At 42.6% G+C, this 18,369-nt stretch overlaps 2 protein-coding genes and 1 long non-coding RNA gene across 3 annotated transcripts; 1 reads left to right on the top strand and 2 right to left on the bottom strand.

Moving 5' to 3' along the window:
- Positions 1–47: 47 nt before the first annotated feature.
- mb (myoglobin) lies at positions 48–3,028 on the top strand. Its single transcript, XM_056279635.1, has 4 exons — positions 48–96; positions 1,536–1,621; positions 2,023–2,242; positions 2,592–3,028. Exons 2-4 carry the CDS (start codon positions 1,539–1,541, stop codon positions 2,730–2,732), a joined length of 444 nt encoding a protein of 147 aa, XP_056135610.1. The 5' UTR covers positions 48–96; positions 1,536–1,538; the 3' UTR covers positions 2,733–3,028.
- Positions 3,024–5,241, bottom strand: LOC130112305 (uncharacterized). The gene is made up of 4 exons (XR_008810232.1): positions 5,180–5,241; positions 4,502–4,533; positions 3,772–3,834; positions 3,024–3,549 (listed from the first exon to the last, which is right to left on the bottom strand). It is a non-coding gene; the product is annotated as an uncharacterized LOC130112305 (long non-coding RNA).
- A 2,856-nt stretch (positions 5,242–8,097) lies between these two features.
- pane1 (proliferation associated nuclear element) lies at positions 8,098–18,162 on the bottom strand. Its single transcript, XM_056280800.1, has 6 exons — positions 18,004–18,162; positions 17,774–17,850; positions 16,878–16,976; positions 10,032–10,111; positions 9,685–9,776; positions 8,098–9,040 (listed from the first exon to the last, which is right to left on the bottom strand). The coding sequence occupies exons 1-6, from the start codon at positions 18,058–18,060 to the stop codon at positions 8,891–8,893; spliced, it is 555 nt and encodes a 184-aa protein (XP_056136775.1). The 5' UTR covers positions 18,061–18,162; the 3' UTR covers positions 8,098–8,890.
- Positions 18,163–18,369: the final 207 nt, after the last annotated feature.

The following is an 18,369-nucleotide window of genomic DNA, read 5'->3' as shown; positions in this document are numbered from 1 at the left end:
ATAAAAGGTCAAGTTGAGGACTATGTCAAGTCATCAAGTATTGTTGCTTGGTTTTTTTTTCTCTCCCCCCCACAGGATATACTACCGCTTCAACTGGTACGTACTGGCATTTTATTTCTTTGGGTTTAGTAAATGTAATTTAGAGAACATTGATAGTGATGGCAGGTGGTATCTATATTAACCACACACACGTTGCTATTAACAGTGAAGGAGGGAAACAATTGAATATAATAAGGAGCTCAGGATGTTCAAAATTAGACGGTAAAGAGGGTTGTGGGATGCCATACTAATGATTCATTTCAAACACAGAGTGGAGAGGATTTGATGGATTATTTAAGTGCCAAATGCATCTAATTTTAAACTACTTGTCCACTTTACTGCGATAACCTTGTAGAAACGCCGTGCAGGGTGTAGCTGAAAAGGTAATACCCTTCATCGGAAGCCCTAGGTCATTGAAATGTGGACCCTTCATTGTCATCGTCTTTGATAAAGAGAGGAAATCAGTTCTACATGACTCAGACTGATGCTCTTGTCCCAATAGTTAATCCTAATTGGCATTTAGCATTTCATAAAATGTACGAGAGAGTGGAAATAATCGATGCATTTTCAGCTGCAGCCTCCCGAATTTAGCTCTTCCTCATTAGGCTTCATATTCTGTGACGCCGCATGAGGAAGAGCTTAAGCTTGAAACGCGTCGCTTGTGTGTCCTGCATCAGAGCCAATTTTTCATATGCATTGCCTATGTGCACTTTAAATGTAAGTGCTATCCGAGTGGCTGAACATATAGTAGTCTCATGGAAGTGGCGTCCCAGCTTATCCTTTGTTTGATATATTTTTGGCCTTTTGGGAGCCCCCCCCCCCCCCCACTGTTTATCAGTGGACGCTGCATAATGCAGTCCTATCGTGAACCGTATCACAGGCTTTAAGCGAGGACACCTAGTGAAATTTGTTCTTCTCTTTCTAGTGATGAGTTTTCTGTTGCTCTTGGCTGTTTACTCACGGGCGTCCCCGGCTTCCCTCTCTGCTGTGTCCAAACAAACATTTCTACTGCGTTGTCTGTCCGTCTAATACTAATTTGCAATTGTTGTAAAGGGTGGGAGGGGGGTTGATGTTTAGAATAACGGCATCTGAAATAGCAAATGCCATGCCTTTATATAGTATGAGTAATACATACAACCACTCGTACTTGTTTTCTTTGAATGCATTGATTCCCATGTTTCCAGGAATGCATCATCTCTTACTGGTTCTATGTGTGGTTAGTCCACTGTCAGGGACAGCAGCTTCCTCTGTGAATACCCAACATAGTAAAATAATAAAAATAAAAATAATGATAAAAATAACCATGCCCTCATCATTATTTGACCCCACAGTACAACAACTGAGTTAAAAAGTTAAGAAGTATTATCATTCAGCCATATGTACATGTACTTCTCTCTCTCTCTCTCTCTCTCTCTCTCTCTCTCTCTCTCTCTCTCTCTCTCTCTCTCTCTCTCTCTCTCTCTCTCTCTCTCTCTCTCTCTCCCCCCGTCCTGCAGATAATGGCTGATTATGACATGGTCCTAAAGTGCTGGGGTGCAGTGGAGGCTGACTACACCAAAACTGGAGGCCTGGTGTTGACCCGGTCAGTAGAAAAACATCGCCCTGACTAACAAAGACTTCGCACCTGACCGAAAATAACATCTGGTGAATGACACCTTTATTTTAGCCGTGGATACCCCCCCCCCCAGTATATCACTTAATGGTGCAATACAGAATTTCAACACTTCTGTTCCATCTATCTATCTATCTATCTATCTATCTATCTATCTATCTATCTATCTATCTATCTATCTATCTATCTATCTATCTATCTATCTATCTATCTATCTAATCTTTTCTACTTCTATTACCCTAATTTTGAATTTCTTCAATTTCGTGTTTAAAGGTCACACTGAGCAATGCACCACATCAAATTTTTGGTAATTTTGAGAATTTACTTGGCAAAAAGCAGGTTTTGTATCCCGATTTCCCCCCCCCCCCCAGCTTGTTCAAAGAGCATCCAGAAACCCAGAAGCTGTTCCCCAAGTTTGTAGGTATCGCTCATGGCGACATGGACGGCAACGCGGCTATCGCCAGCCATGGTGCCACTGTCCTGAAGAAACTTGGTGAGCTACTTAAGGCCAAAGGCGGCCATGCAGCCATCCTCAAACCTCTGGCCACCAACCATGCAAAAATCCACAAGATTCCTATCGTTAACTTCAAGGTAAGTTGTTTTATTTTTTTTACTTAAAATAAAAGAAAAACATGATTCACTGAATTTGTCTTTCCAACTTCAAAAACCAAGTGCAAACCTAAACCTTGATGTTTCTTTTCTTCACTGCATGCCAGTCTTCTTTGAACATGTCCCTCAATCTAGCATCAATTGTCTGCCATCTTTTTTGTCTCCATCCATAAGTCAGAAGTTCATTTTTTGGGTTTTCTCTAAAGTCCTAATGTTCTTCGAAAAACAATGGGAATCAATCAATGGGAATGACGCAGGGTAAAACCAAGGACATCTGCAACCCTTTTGAAAAATACTTGCCTGTCTAACTTGGTCCTTTCTCTCTATTCAGCTGATCACTGAAGTGATTGTGAAGGTGATGGCGGAGAAGGCAGGGCTTGATGCAGCTGGGCAGGACGCCCTGAGAAGAGTGATGGCTGTTGTCATTGGTGAAATTGATGCCACCTACAAAGAGCTGGGCTTTGCTGGGTAAACTCTGGAGCTAAATGGCCTCAACAGCATGTGTCAACACAGGGCTGTCGAACAAGATGTCAGCTGGAGGACATCTCACCTCACAATAGTATATTTATGTATTGGTGGCGATCAATAGATTTCCAAACTCAGAAACAAATGTCTCTGCTACTTTAGCTATGGAAATTACATGCAGTACTTGTTTTGCTTCTAAATTATGTATTGCAAATAAAATTTAAAAAAATGTTTGCTGATAGGACATAAACTCCAATATGTTCTATATTCACATACAATCAATAAACTCTTTTCGCTGTTGAAGAGATTCTGTCTTTATTTTAGTTTTCTGTGATCTGAAATAACTTTCAGGTAACCGCAAATCAACCAGGGCACACAATTTCCTGAATATCATGATGAATGATAATTCACACTGATGCAGACAAAAATATGCAAACATGTATTCTCCCAACACACACACACACACACACACACACACACACACACACACACACACACACACACACACACACACACACACACACACAAATAATTATGGTGCAAGTTCGCTATTACATTAGTGAAATTAATTTCATAAATTTGCATGTGTTTGATAAAACCTACCCACTTCACCTTTGCACATCCACCATCAGCACCAGAGACCCTTTACTTAAAGGTGGATTTGTTTGATTTTTGTTGTGCACATAGTTTCGGTACATTACAATAGTTATAATACTGGAACATCAGCACCAAAGACACTTAACATTTGCTTCTGGCGATCTCTTTCCATCTTCAGCCTGCTCCATTTTAGTCCCATCAGCCTATGTGGATGTGGACGTGACTCTCTGCAGGGCAGGATCGCTAACGGTTAAACTGAGTTCACAGTAAAGTAGTATCCATGAACAACCTCAAGAGCAGAGGCGTTGTTAAATATTCTGGGTCCCATGATACAAGGTGACCCTGCAACCATTTGTTAAGCCATAAATAGGCCAAGGATGATAAGATCTTGTCTAAATAAGGCAATTTGGCACCCTGAATCATGTAACCTTCCCTTTCACCTCTCTCACCTTGCCCAGAGCAAGAAGTGAAATCCATATATTCTCTTCATGGCACAGAGTGGCTATGATGACCTGAAAATAAAAAAAACAAAAAAAAACAAAAAACAATGTTTATGGGTCAAACTGAAACGTGAAGGTTTTCGAACAAAATATTCACAACTCACAACCACTTGACGAGGATTTTGTTTTGTGTTTGAACTCCCGACAATCTTCGCTGTCTGCACCCATGCATGATGAGTGCTTTTCAGTGACGTGTCCAGTGTTACTGTACATGGAGTGGAATTTCTGTGGTGGCTGCGACATCCGGTGACTTCATGGATCGCTAACCCAGTATGATTTGATGAATAATATGGTCAAAATTTGAGCACAGAGTTTAGTTTTGATGTGAATTTCAAAGAGTGCCGATGCACTGTAAAAAGGAATATCTAATAACGTGACACAGCATCCGTATTTTCTGCCAATGACATCAACGGGATTACATGTTAGACTGACTTATCTCTGAAGCCAGATGAAATTGGCCAACATAGTCTTCGGTTGTCTATAAATACATGGATTAATGCCGCCACAGGCTTGTGGATGGGTCCTGTGCAGCAGATCCTGTTGTATGTTTTCATAACTTACTGGATCATGGTTGGCCTTATGCTCAGTTTTGTTTGAGTGTGCGGTTGCGCGTGTGTGTGTGTGTGTGTGTGTGTGTGTGTGTGTGTGTGTGTGTGTGTGTGTGTGTGTTTCTACTCACTCTTCCTTCCAGAGGACGAAGAACCAAGTTCACTAAAATGGGAGAGAAGAGAAGGATAAAGGTTGCTTGACACAACCATAAAATGTTACATCATTGCTTGGAGGTCTAAGTTTTCTGCAGTCTTGATCAATAACATTAATCTAAACACCCTTTGAAACATGCATCATACAATTTTTATGCTGAAAAAGCTTAATATGAATCATTCTACTTCAAGTATTGGTAGATTACAAGTCTAAATTGAACAATCTTGTCAGTCAGCAAGAGCAGAAGTGTACATAGACATACTTCTTTTTAGTGAAAAACTGAACCATATGACTGAATTTCAACGAAGGGCATCAGTTCTGTGTAAAATCTCAGTATTTCTTTGTAAATATATCTGCATTTCCTGTAATAAATAGGTGAACACTGACCCTGTTGATTGAACTTTGTCATAGACATGCAGTCCTGAATGCATAAGAACTGTCAATGCTTTAAGAAATGTCACGCATGCAAAATAATAGTATTAATATTACCGCCCCCCGATGATCAGAGACAATCTGATCACCGCTTTTTGTAAAAAAAAATTCCCATTTCTGAGAAATTTCTAAAGATATAATATTGGGGGTTGAGGCAAGTGGCAAAAAAAGCTCTCCCACTACTGAGCAGTGCAAACCAACAAACAGTACTGATGTCATTTACCTGCATATAAGTTACTGCAAAGGTCACAAATTACCTTACTACTACACCGTGGGCAGTTGGGCTGTGGGTCTACGCATCCTGAACAGAGAGCAAGTTGTTTTGATATTTTAAGAGGGAGTTTGAAATTAATACATATCAAAGCAAGACGTGATGCTTGGCAGTACTCGCATCGGTACTAGTATCACTTTCATCGCCTGATCTCTATTTGGGTTGGGGGTGGTGAAGATGTTTTGGAAAGCTGGCAACTGCCCTGCTCCAAGTGATTTGGCATCACCAGTTGGTTTTGACTGAAAACATGATGGTGGATATTTGCCACGCAGATAATGTTTCTATTATTAGGGTGTTTCTTTTTATCTGCCTGTTGCATACGTGACATTTAGCATTGTGCCTAACGTCACCCGCTTGGTCTGATGTGCCAAGACTTACTGATATTTGCTTCTGCCTCTCTGTTGTTCTCTTCTATCGCTCCTCTCAGCTGAGAAGTTTGTACACACATGACATTTCCTTTCAAAAAAAACATTTTTTAAATAACGTCTTTCTTGTCCGAGTCAGCTTTTGTAATAGCAGCTTCCCATATGAAAATGCAATACCCCGAAACTGTGCAATGACACCTGTACATTTGGGCATGTGCAATAAAATATGCTGACTCAAGTTAGTGCAATACACAGACTATTTACCTAGTGTAATAGATATTACACTTGTTTTTACACTTATGCATACATTATCGATTGTGCTGCAAATGTGTCTATTTGTATTTTGTCTATACATATATACACACACACACATATATATACAGATATATATATAGATACATACATATATTTAATTATTTTTTTCCATCTTGTTTGTACCACTGGTGAGTTGCACTTAATTTCGTCATACAGATGTGCAATAACAAATAAAGGCATTCATTCATTCAAAATTCCTTTTCATATAGGGAATGTGCATAAATGCAATTATCAAAATTTTTAATAATCAAATAAATGCAACCATATTCGTTAGTACACTGCTCAAAAAAATAAAGGGAATACCTAAAAACACAATATAGACCTAGATGAATGAAATATTTCAGCTGAAAATCTTTATTCATTAGACAGAGGAATGTGTTTAGAGCAAAATAACCTAAGAATGATCAATGGAAATCAAAATCATTAGCCCATTAAGGTCTGGATTCAGAATCATACTGAAAATCAAAGTGGAAAATGAGAACATAGGCTGATCCAACTTCTGTGGAAATTCTTCAAGACGATTCAAAATGAGGCTCAGTAGTGTGTGTGGCCTCCACGTGCCTGTATGCACTCCCTACAATGTCTGGGCATGCTCCTGATGAGACGACGGATGGTCTCCTGAGGGATCTCCTCCCAGACCTGGATCAGGGTATCGGTCAACTCCTGGACAGTCTGTGGTGCGACATCGCGTTGGCGGATGGTACGAGACATGATGTCCCAGAGGTGCTCAATTGGATTCAGGTCTGGGAAACGTGCAGGCCAGTCCATAGCATCAATGCCCTCGACATACAGGAACTGCTGACACACTCTGGCCACATGAGGACGAGCATTGTCATGTATGAGCAGGAACCCAGGGCCCATTGCACCAGCATATGGTCTGACAATGGGTCTGAGGATCTCATCCCGGTACCTAATGGCAGTCATGGTACCTCTGGCTAGCACGTAGAGGTCTGTGCGGCCGTCCAAGGATATGCCTCCCCAGACCATCACTGACCCACCGCCAAACCGGTCATGCTGGAGGATGTTGCAGGCAGCAGAACGTTCTCCACAGCGTCTCCAGACTCTCTCATGTCTGTCACATGTGTTCAGTGTGAACCTGCTCTCATCTGTGAAGAGCACAGGGCGCCAATGGTGAATCTGCCAACCAAGATGTTCTCTGGCAAAGGTCAATCGGGCTGCACGGTGTTGGGCTGTGAGCACAGGCCCCAATTGTGGACGTCGGGCCCTCATACCATCCTCATGCATTCTGTTTCTCACTGTTTGAGCAGAAACCTGCACATTAGTGGCCTGTTGAAGGTCGTTTTGTAGGGCTCCGGCAGTGCTCCTCCTGTTCCTCCTTGCACAAAGGACCAGATAGCGGTCCTGCTGCGGGGTTGTTGTCCTCCTGCGGCCCCCTCCACGTCTTCTGGTGTACTGGCCTGTCTCCTGGTACCTCCTCCATGCTCTGGACACTGTGCTGGGAGACACATCAAATCTTCTTGCCACAGCACGCATTGATGTGCCATCCTGGATGAGCTGCACTACCTGAGCAACTTCTGTAGGTTGCAGATACCGCCTCATGCCACCTCTAGTGGTGAGGGCACTAGCAAAATGAAAAACTAACCAAAGATCGGCCAGAAAAGATGAGGACAGGCAAATGGTCTGTGGCCACCACCTGCAAATCCATTCCTTTTATAGGGGTTGTCTTGCAAATTGTCTAATTTCCACCAGGTGGAAATTAGACAATTTACCAACAGGTGAAATTGATTCACAAATCAGTGTTGCTTCCTAACTGGACAGGTTGATATCTCAAAAGTGTGATTGACTTGGAGCTACATTGCATTGCTTATGTGTTCCCTTTATTTTTTTGAGCAGTGTATAATACCCTATTGGGTTTCAGGTGATGGGGTATGCCAGATAGAGCCTTTCCCACAACAACAGTGTATCCATTTGGGTCTTTGACATTAACGCCTATAATACTTGGATCACTGGGTAACACTGAGAAGCCAAATTCTAATTGCGTTTAGACTGCCTCTAGTGTTGGTTGAAAAACAGTAGGCTACTACATACTAGATGATCTGTAATTTAGAGACCCTGATCTATCAAAAACAGACTTAACAAAATAGCCTATTCACTGAAACACCCTAGAAATGAAAAATATTCTATTCATCAAAAGAAGAAAGAAATGACTACTTATTCATGTATTTTCAATCAAAAGCTCTTTATTTATATACATGGTAAATGGAATGCATTTTATATTGTGCTTTTTTAGTCTACTGACCACTCAAAAGCGCTTTACAATGCATGCCTCACATTCTCTCACACACACACACACACACACACACACACACACACACACACACACACACACACACACACATTCATACACTAATGGCGGGGGCTGCCATGTAAGGTGCCAACCTGGTCATCAGGAGCAGTTAAGGGCTCAGTGTCTTGGTCAAGGACACTTTGACACGCTGTCCGCAGGAGCCGGGGACTGAACCCACAAACTTCCGATTAGTAGACGACTCGCTCTACCTTCTGAGCCATGCCACCCTATACAGCTACATTAATATATATGTTAGATCCCCTCTATCAATGACTAAAGTATCTGTTTGCACTGTAAATTATTATTCACAAAACACTAACACATTCGACACAGACTATGTTGGGAATATGAATGGAAATGTACAATAGACATCACATACACTATACAAAGTCCTACTATATAGTATCACCCAATTTGGTATTTATATCAGAAGATATTACTCTGAATGGCACTTGCTGTCTCGACATTCCACGTCTCATACATCCCCAGCAGGGGCACTTTTGCCCCTTGAGTGTTTTTGTTGCGGGAACAGCATAGATTAAGAGTCTCAGAAAGGACCGATGCTCATTTATAATACAAAATGTGTTGTGTTTTTAGTTTGGCATGTCTGATACTGCGGTAAACTGTGGTGGATGTACAAGCAGGAATCCCCTCTACCTACAAAGGGTTTAAGGATTAATCCAAATTCTGCTGCTCCATGTCCATGGGCATGGTGCAGCGGGTGAGGTTGGACAGGTAGAGGGCAGTGGCCATGGGAACGAGGCCGGCGGCTACCTTCAGAATGACCAAAAGTCTCTCTGCTGCATTGGTCACACCATCTGGTGACTGGAAAAGAAGATAATTAGAGAGGGCTCTTTTTAATTATTATTTAATGCTTGATAAATAATAAACTTTATTCATATTGCACCTTTCTAAACGATGTTATAAGGTGTCTTATACAACTGGATAAAATAATGCACACAGTAAAGATAAAACAACAAAATACAATAAAATATATTGTAAACATAATGTCAGATGTCTTAATGTTAAATTGTCCATAAAGTTGGTACATAAACAAGTGGACCCCAAATAGAAACTCATAAGGTCATGGTGGCTCGCTGTTGATGGACTTTGACTGACTGCTGTATTTTCAGCTTTGTAACCATGACAGTGAAATGACTGGGGGCTAGGACAGTTACCATGTACAACAATTGAATATGTAGGGGAGCAAAGTATTGTTATAGACTGAAATGTAGACAAAACATAGACTCTCTTTATCTATATACATCTGCAAAAATTCATTCATATGGCTTATCTATTAATCATTTCATGCAAGGCACTACCTGTGGCAGAGGCACCGCTAACTTTGTGGGTAAGGCATGATTCTGACAAGGTCAAGGCTAGGAAACACATAGAACTTTGTCGACTCCTCCTTTTTCTGCTTTGCGGTACATCAGATGAAAATGTTCACAAATTCTTTTGACACCAACCTGATCCTCTGCACACAGAAGGGGGCAGTGGAGTGATGCAGCCAGCTTTCTGACAGTGTCCAGGCGCTCAGGTGGAACTGACACATTACGAGCTAGAGGATAAGAGAAACAGTTGAAGGCAGCCAGCCAGAGACACAAACAAAAACTGATCTGAGGGATGGTCTCCAACACTGTAAGAAGTTGGACATATAAATTGTTAAAAATTATACCATTAAGAAGAATGTTTTTTCCCCCCTCGTTTCATTACATCCTTTACTATTTTTGTCCTACACCCCGCCTTGCAACCAGACCGGGATAGAGAACTCTAAACTAAGCAGGTACTTTTGGAATTGCATGTATCTCCGTACCATTAGTGACCATGAAACAAACTTTTCCATGGAAATATCCAGGGTCCAAGTGTTTCAGGGAAGCTTCTGCCGATTGTAAACTGCAGAAAAAAACAAAAAAAAACAAAACAAAAACAGTATGTGCTACCATCAAAATAACATTAGGAAATTGTGCATTCTGTCCAACACTGTTAAAACAAAATATTAAAAGTTATTAGATTATATGAAACATTTGATATATTATCGACCAGTTGTTTAAAGACACAAACTGTCAACAAAGAAATTACTACAAGGCTACTGGCTTCAGGGTTTTGGCTTAGGTGATAAAATCAGGTAAGTCATAACTGCTTAAGGGACAAACATAAGGGTACTGGACCCATGGGGTAACAAGTATAGCTCATACAGTGCATCCGGAAAGTATTCACACCCCTTCACTTTCCCACGTTTTGTTATGATACAGCCTTATTCCAAAATGGATTAAATTCCTTTTTTTTCTCATCAACCTACATACAATACCCCATAATGACAAAGCGAAAAGGTTTTGTAGAAATTTTTGCAAATTTATTAAAAATAAAAAACTGAAATATTGCATGTACATAAGTATTCACACCCTTTACTCAGTACTTGGTTGAGGCACCATTGGCAGCAATTACAGCCTCAAGTCTTCTTGGGTATGAAGCTACAAGCTTGGCACACCTATATTTGGGGTATTTCTCCCATTCTTCTCTGCAGATCCTCTCGAGCTCTGTAAGGTTAGATGGGGAGCATCGCTGCACAGCTATTTTCAGGTCTTTCCAGAGATGTTCAATGGGGTTCAAGTCTGGGCTCTGGCTGGGCCACTCAAGGACATTCACAGACTTGTCCCGAAGCCACTCCTTCGTTGTCTTGGCTGTGTGCTTAGGGTCGTTGTCGTGTTGAAAGGTAAACCTTCGCCCCAGTCTGAGGTCCTGAGCGCTCTGGAGCAGGTTTTCATCAAGGATCTCTCTGTACTTTGCTCCATTCATCTTTCCCTTGATCCTGACTAGTCTCCCAGTTCCTGTCGCTGAAAAACATCCCCACAGCATGATGCTGCCATCACCATGCTTCACTGTAGGAATGGTATTTGCAAGGTGATGAGAGGTGCCTGGTTACCTCCAGACGTGCCGTTTGGCATTCAGGCCAAAGAGTTCAATCTTGGTTTCAACAGACCAGAGAATCTTGTTTCTCATGGTCTGAGAGTCCTTTAGGTGCTTTCTAGCAAACTCCAAGCGGGCTGTTATGTGCCTTTTACTGAGCAGAGGCTTCCGTCTGGCCACTCTACCATAAAGGCCTGATTGGTGGAGTGCTGCAGAGATGGTTGTCCTTCTGGAAGGTTCTCCCATCTCCACAGAGGAACGCTGGAGCTGTCACAGAGACCATTGGGTTCTTGGTCACCTCCCTGACCAAGGCCCTTCTCCCCCGATTGCTCAGTTTGGCTGGGCGGCCAGCTCTAGGAAGAGTCCTGGTGGATCCAAACTTCTTCGATTTACGAATGATGGAGACCACTGTGCTCTTCGGGACCTTCAAAGCTGTAGAAATTTCTTTGTACCCTTCCCCAGATCTGTGCCTCGATACAATCCTGTCTCGGAGGTCCACAGACAATTCCTTTGACTTCATGGCTTGGTTTCTGCTCTGACATGCACTGTCAACAGTGGGACCTTATATAGACAGGTGTGTGCCTTTCCAAATCATGTCCGATCAATTGAATTTACTACAGGTGGACTCCAATCAAGATGTAGAAACATCTCAAGGATGATCAGTGGAAACAGGATGAACCTGAGATCAATTTTGAGTGTCATAGCAAAGGGTGTGAATACGTATGTACATGCAATATTTCAGTTTTTTATTTTTAATAAATTTGCAAAAAATTTCTACAAAACCTTTTTCACTTTGTCATTATGGGGTATTGTATGTAGATTGATGAGAAAAAAAAGGAATTTAATCCATTTTGGAATAAGGCTGTTACATAACAAAATGTGGGGAAAGTGAAGGGGTGTGAGGGGTGTGTATATAAACCTCCTTTGAACAAAAGATAAAAACATAGTTGATACATTCTATCTCTATCTTACCTTTTAGGTCTCTTTAGGTGGTTTGACATATGGAATGAAATGAAATGAAGTGGAATGAAAGTCAGTAGGAGCAAGACGGAATACCTATGCGTGAATGAGAGGGAGGACAGCGGAATAGTGAGGATGCATGGAGTAGAGGTGATGAAGGCGTATGAGTTTAAATACTTGGGGTCAACTGTCCAAAGTAACGGAGAGTGCAGAAGAGAGGTGAAGAAGAGAGTGCAGGTAGGGTGGAGAAGAGTGTCAGGAGTGACTTGCGACAGAAGGGTACCAGCAAGAGTTAAAGGGAAGGTTTACAAGACGGTTGTGAGACCAGTTATGTTATATGGTTTGGAGACAGGGGCACTGACAAAAAGACAGGAGGCGGAGCTGGAGGTGGCAGAGTTGAAGATGCTAAGATTTTCACTGGGAGTGACGAAGAAGGACAGGATTAGGAATGACTATATTAGAGGGACCGCTCAAGTTGGACGGTTTGGAGACAAAGCAAGAGAGGCAAGATTGAGATGGCTTGGACATGTGTAGAGGAGAGATACTGGGTATATTGGGAGAAGGATGATGAATATGGCACTGCCACGTAAGAGGAAAAGAGGAAGGCCAAAGAGGAGGTTTATGGATGTGGTGAGGGAGGACATGTAGGTGGCTGGTGTGACAGAGGAAGATGCAGAGGACAGGAAGAAATGGAAAGGGATGATCTGCTGTGGCGACCTCCAACGGGAGCAGCCGAAAGAAGCAGCAGCAGTAGTAGTAGTAGATGATGGTCATTTCATCTGGATACGTTTATTGACAGATACGTTTCATCACTCATCTAAGTGACCTCTTCAGTCTAAACCGACTGCAGGTATCCCCACCCTTATAAAGAATACAGTGGCATAATGACCGAAACCCACAGCCAGTTTCATATGCAGGTATGGGCGTGACCATTAACTACAGTTTCATTGGCCATATGTACTATTCAGAGGATTTAGGAACATCTGAAATTACAGCATTGTAAGATTGTAAGCTGGATGGTCATTCCTTCTTCACATAGATGGCCTCTTTGACTCCATCGTCAAACCAGCATCCCTCTCTATCAAGGATGTGCACATCCTCATCCTTGAAAGAGTGGCCACTAGACTGTAGATGGATGTAGACTGCGGAGTCCTGGCCTGATGGGTTTACTCTCCTGTGCTGGGCCATCCTCTTGACCAGCATCTGTTTAGTTTCCCCAATGTACAAGTCATGGCAATCCTCCTGGTACTTAACAGCGTACACTACACTCACCGGCCACTTTATTAGGCACACCTGTCCAACTGCTCGTTAACGCAAATTTCTTATCAGCCAATCACATGGCAGCAACTCAATGCATTTAGGCATGTAGACATGGTCAAGACGATCTGCTGCAGTTCAAACCCAGCATCAGAATGGGGAAGAAAGGTGATTTAAGTGACTTTGAACGTGGCATGGTTGTTGGTGCCAGATGGGCTGGTCTGAGCATTTCAGAAACTGCTGATCTACTGGGATTTTCACGCACAACCATCTCTAGGGTTTACAGAGAATGGTCTGAAAAAGAGAAAATATCCAGTGAGCGGCAGTTCTGTGGGTGAAAATGCCTTGTTGATGCCAGAGGTCAGAGGAGAATGGCCAGACTGGTTCGAGCTGATAGAAAGGCAACAGTAACTCAAATAACCACGCATTACAACCGAGGTATGCAGAAGAGCATCTCTGAACGCACAATACGTCGAACCTTGAGGCAGATGGGCTACAGCAGCAGAAGACCACACCGGGTGCCACTCCTGTCAGCTAAGAACAGGAAACTGAGGCTACAATTCGCACAGGCTCACCAAAATTGGACAATAGAAGATTGGAAAAACGTCGCCTGGTCTGATGAGTCTCGATTTCTGCTGCAACATTCGGATGGTAGGGTCAGAATTTGGCGTTAACAACATGAAAGCAAAGCAATCCAATAGAGCACCTTTGGGATGTGGTGGACTGGGAGATTCGCATCATGGATGTGCAGCCGACAAATCTGCAGCAACTGCGTGATGCTATCATGTCAATATGGACCAAACTCTCTGAGGAATGTTTCCAGTACCTTGTTGAATCTATGCCACGAAGGATTAAGGCAGTTCTGAAGGCAAAAGGGGGTCCAACCCGGTACTAGCAAGGTGTACCTAATAAAGTGGCCAGTGAGTGTATATTGCCGTTTGTGCCAGGGGACCCAATCCTTGGGGTGGACCAACTTCTGGTGCAGCGTGTTTTGGGGTTTGAAAGCAACTGAGACACGGTGTTTGAAAAAGATGTTGAGGCGCTTATTTTCCAAACAACGCGTCTCAGTTGCTCAAACAGAACACTATAGTGTATGCTGTTAAACGCCAAGAAGATTGCTGTGACTTGTACAAACCCCAATTCCAATGAAGTTGGGACGTTGTGTAAAACTTAAATAAAAGCAGCAGTGGTTCGGCCTGGATTCGCCTTGTCACGAAAGTGGTGAGGCATCTCCTTCGAGACTGCCGGCCGGAGAGATGCAGTTGGTGAACGCATACAGTACGAGGGTGGGTGTTTGACTTAAAATAGGGAGCGATTGGCCACTAAAATTGGGGGGGGGGGGGAAACAGAAATAAATTTAGAAAAAAAAAACCAAAAACAGAATACTATGATTTGCAAATCCTTTTTGACCTATATTCAATTGAATACACTACAAAGACAAGATATTTAATGTTCAAACTGATAAACATTATTGTTTTTTTGCAAATATTCACGCATTTTGAATTTGATGCCTGCAGCACGTTCCAAAAAGCTGGGACAGGGGCATGTTTACCACTGTGTTACATCACCTTTCCTTTTAACAACACTCAATAAGCATTTGGGAACTGAGGACACTAATTGTTGAAGCTTTGCAAGTGGAATTCTTTCCCATTATTGCTTGATGTACGACTTCAGTTGCTCAACAGTCCGGGGTCTCCGTTGTCGTATTTTGCACTTCATAATGCGCCACACATTTTCAAAGGGAGACAGGTCTGGACTGCAGGTAGGCCAGTCTAGTACCTGCACTCTTACTACGAAGTCACGCTGTTGTAATACGTGCAGAATGTGGCTTGGTATTGTCTTGCTGAAATAAGCAGGGACGTCCCTGAAAAAGACGTCGCTTGGATGGCAGCATATGTTGCTCCAAAACCTGTATGTACCTTTCAGCATTTATGGTGCCTTCACAGATGTGCAAGTTACCCATGCCATGGGCACTAACACACCCCCATACCATCACAGATGCTGGCTTTTGAACTTTGCGCTGATAACAATCTGGATGGTCCTTTTCCTCTTTAGCCCGGAGGACACGACATCCATGATTTCCAAAAACAATCTGAAATGTGTACTCGTCAGACCACAGCACACTTTTCCACTTTGCGTCAGTCCATCTCAGATGAGCTTGGGCCCAGAGAAGCCAGCGGCGTTTCTGGGTGTTGTTTATATATAGCTTTCGCTTTGCATGGTAGAGTTTTAACTTGCACTTGTAGATGTAGCAACGAACTGTGTTAACTGACAATGGTTTTCCGAAGTATTCCTGAGCCTATGTGGTAATATCCTTTACAGAATGATGTCGATTTTTAATGTAGTGCCGCCTGAGGGATCGAAGGTCACGGGCATTCAATGTTGGTTTTCGGCCTTGCCGCTTACGTGCAGAGATTTGTCCGGATTCTCTGAATCTTTTGATGATATTATGGACTGTAGATGATGAAATCCCTAAATTCCTTGCAATTGTACATTGAGAAACGTTGTTCTTAAACTGTTGGACTAGTTGCTCACGCAGTTGTTCACAAAGTGGTAAACCTCGCCCCATCCTTGCTTGTGAACGACTGAGCCTTTCAGGGATGCTCCTTTTATACCCAATCATGACACTCACCTGTTTCCAATTAATCTATGGAATGTTCCAAACTTGTGTTTTTTGAGCAATCCTCAACTTTCCCAGTCTTTTGTTACCCCTGTCCCAGCTTCTTTGGAGCATGTTACAGGCATCAAATTCAAAATGAGTGAAAATTTGCAAAAACAATAAAGTTTATCAGTTTGAACATTAAATATCTTGTCTTTGTAGTGTATTCAATTGAATATAGGTCGAAAAGGATTTGCAAATCATTGTATTCTGTTTTTATTCACGTTTTACACAACATCCCAACTTCATTGGAATTGGTGTTTGTACATTGGGGAAACCAAACAGACACTGGCCAAGAGAATGGCACAACACAGGAGAGCTAACGTGTCAGACCAGAACTCCGCAGTCTACACCCGTCTACAGGCCAGTGGCCACTCTTTCAAGGAGGAAGATGTGCACATCCTTGATGGGGAGGAACGCTAGTTTGAATGGGGAGTCAAAGAGACCATCTAGTATGTTGAGAGGGAATGACCATCCCTGAACCAAGGGGTGAGGGGGCCAAGAGTACATCTGCCGCCACCTTACAATCTTATAATGCTGTGATTGCAAGCATTCCCAAATCCTCTGTGAACACTACACATGGCCATTGAAACTGTAGTTAATGGTCACGCCCATATTTGCATATGAAACTGGTCGATGGTTTCGGTCGTTATGCCACTGTATTGTTTATAAGGGTGGGGATACCTGCAGTCAGTTTAGACTGAAGAGGTCACTTAGATGAGTGATGAAGCGTATCTGTCAATAAACGTTGTAGCCAAATGAACTGATTCAACCTTCTTTGATTTTCTTACCTGGATTATTGAGCATGCATAAAGACAACCCTTCATATGTCAATTTTATTTGTATAGCCCAATATCACAGGATATATTAAATTACCTAAGTTCTGAAGTCAGGTTGATGATGAACACCACCAGGTCTATTCTGGGACGGGACTCTTCATTCTTCACGGGCAGTGGCAGATTCTTAGCCAGTCTCCTGTTTGACACAGCAAACAACACATAATGTATAATCCATATTGCGAAGGATCGGCAGTGGCATGGAGGATATGGGAAATATCCAGCTATCTTACCCATCCAAATTACAACAAACAGGCCTAGTAAACATTCTGACGCTAAGATTTTCACTGGGAGTGACGAAGAAGGACAGGATTAGGAATGACTATATTAGAGGGACCGCTCAAGTTGGACGGTTTGGAGACAAAGCAAGATAGGCAAGATTGAGATGGCTTGGACATGTGTGGAGGAGAGATGCTGGGCATATTGGGAGAAGGATGTTGAATATGGAGCTGCCAGGGAAGAGGAAAAGAGGAAGGCCAAAGAGGAAGTTTATAGATGTGATGAGGGAGGACATGTAGGTGGCTGGTGTGACAAAGGAAGATGCAGAAGACAGCAAGAAATGGAAACGGATGATCCGCTGTGGCGACCTCCAACGGGAGCAGCCTAAAGCAGCAGCAGTAGTAGTAGTAATAGGCCTAGCAAGCATTCTTCGTTGGTATAGACACACACACACACAATCACAGCTCCGATGTTAAATAACTTATCAGACTTTGATTAATAAAGTAGTCCAGAGAGACCACGGTACAATGATTATACAACTATGTCTAATGATAAACCCTCTTGGAACTTATTCTAAGTTCACAAACTACGGGAGAACTGGCTTAACTACATACAGTCCATGATAAATTGGTCTAACATGAACACAACTGTTGAGTGCGTCACAACGTCGTGTTACTTCTACCTGAACGGTTTGCAAACACAACAGTTTTAACTCACACTTTAATGACGAACTTCTTCTCTTCCACCATCACGTCAGCTAAACTCTGCTGGAATCGCTCTTCATTTTCCACCAGCTGCGAGGAAAAACGGAACAGAGCCCACCGCAGAAGAAAGGAAAAAGACAATCCATTCAACACAACCAGCGGCTGTTTTCGTCACTAAGCTAGCGTTCAGGCAGTGCCGCCGCTTTCTACGCAACGTTCACTAAAGCTCGAAAATAAACTTACCAGGATGTTTGCCTCATTTAAAGCGGGCAGTTTATTGAATGGCTTCAGAGTAGACATGTTGCGGTGGACATGGACGCAGACGGAATGATTTTAGAGACGTTAACAGAAACAAACTGCTCCATACGGTTGACACTTCGTGCGCGCGCCTTTTCCCCCAAACTTGCGTCTGACGTACAAAAAAATTGCGTCTGACGTCACGACGGCGTTACGCCTTCCGTTTACTTGCGGTGAAATTCCGCCGCCAAGCGTCTGCGACGCAACTTGCAGCACGTTTGTGGCTCCTCAAATTCAATGCACACGTTTCGTGCAAACGGGATTGCCACAAAGTCATTTAGGAAAAAAACCATACACTAAAGAGTCAAATGT

The sequence above is a fragment of the Lampris incognitus genome, chromosome 5, assembly GCF_029633865.1.
Source record: "Lampris incognitus isolate fLamInc1 chromosome 5, fLamInc1.hap2, whole genome shotgun sequence".
In the NCBI taxonomy this organism is placed as follows: domain Eukaryota; kingdom Metazoa; phylum Chordata; class Actinopteri; order Lampriformes; family Lampridae; genus Lampris; species Lampris incognitus.
Note: the sequence above shows the minus strand (reverse complement) of the source record. Positions and strands in the feature narration are given on the sequence as shown.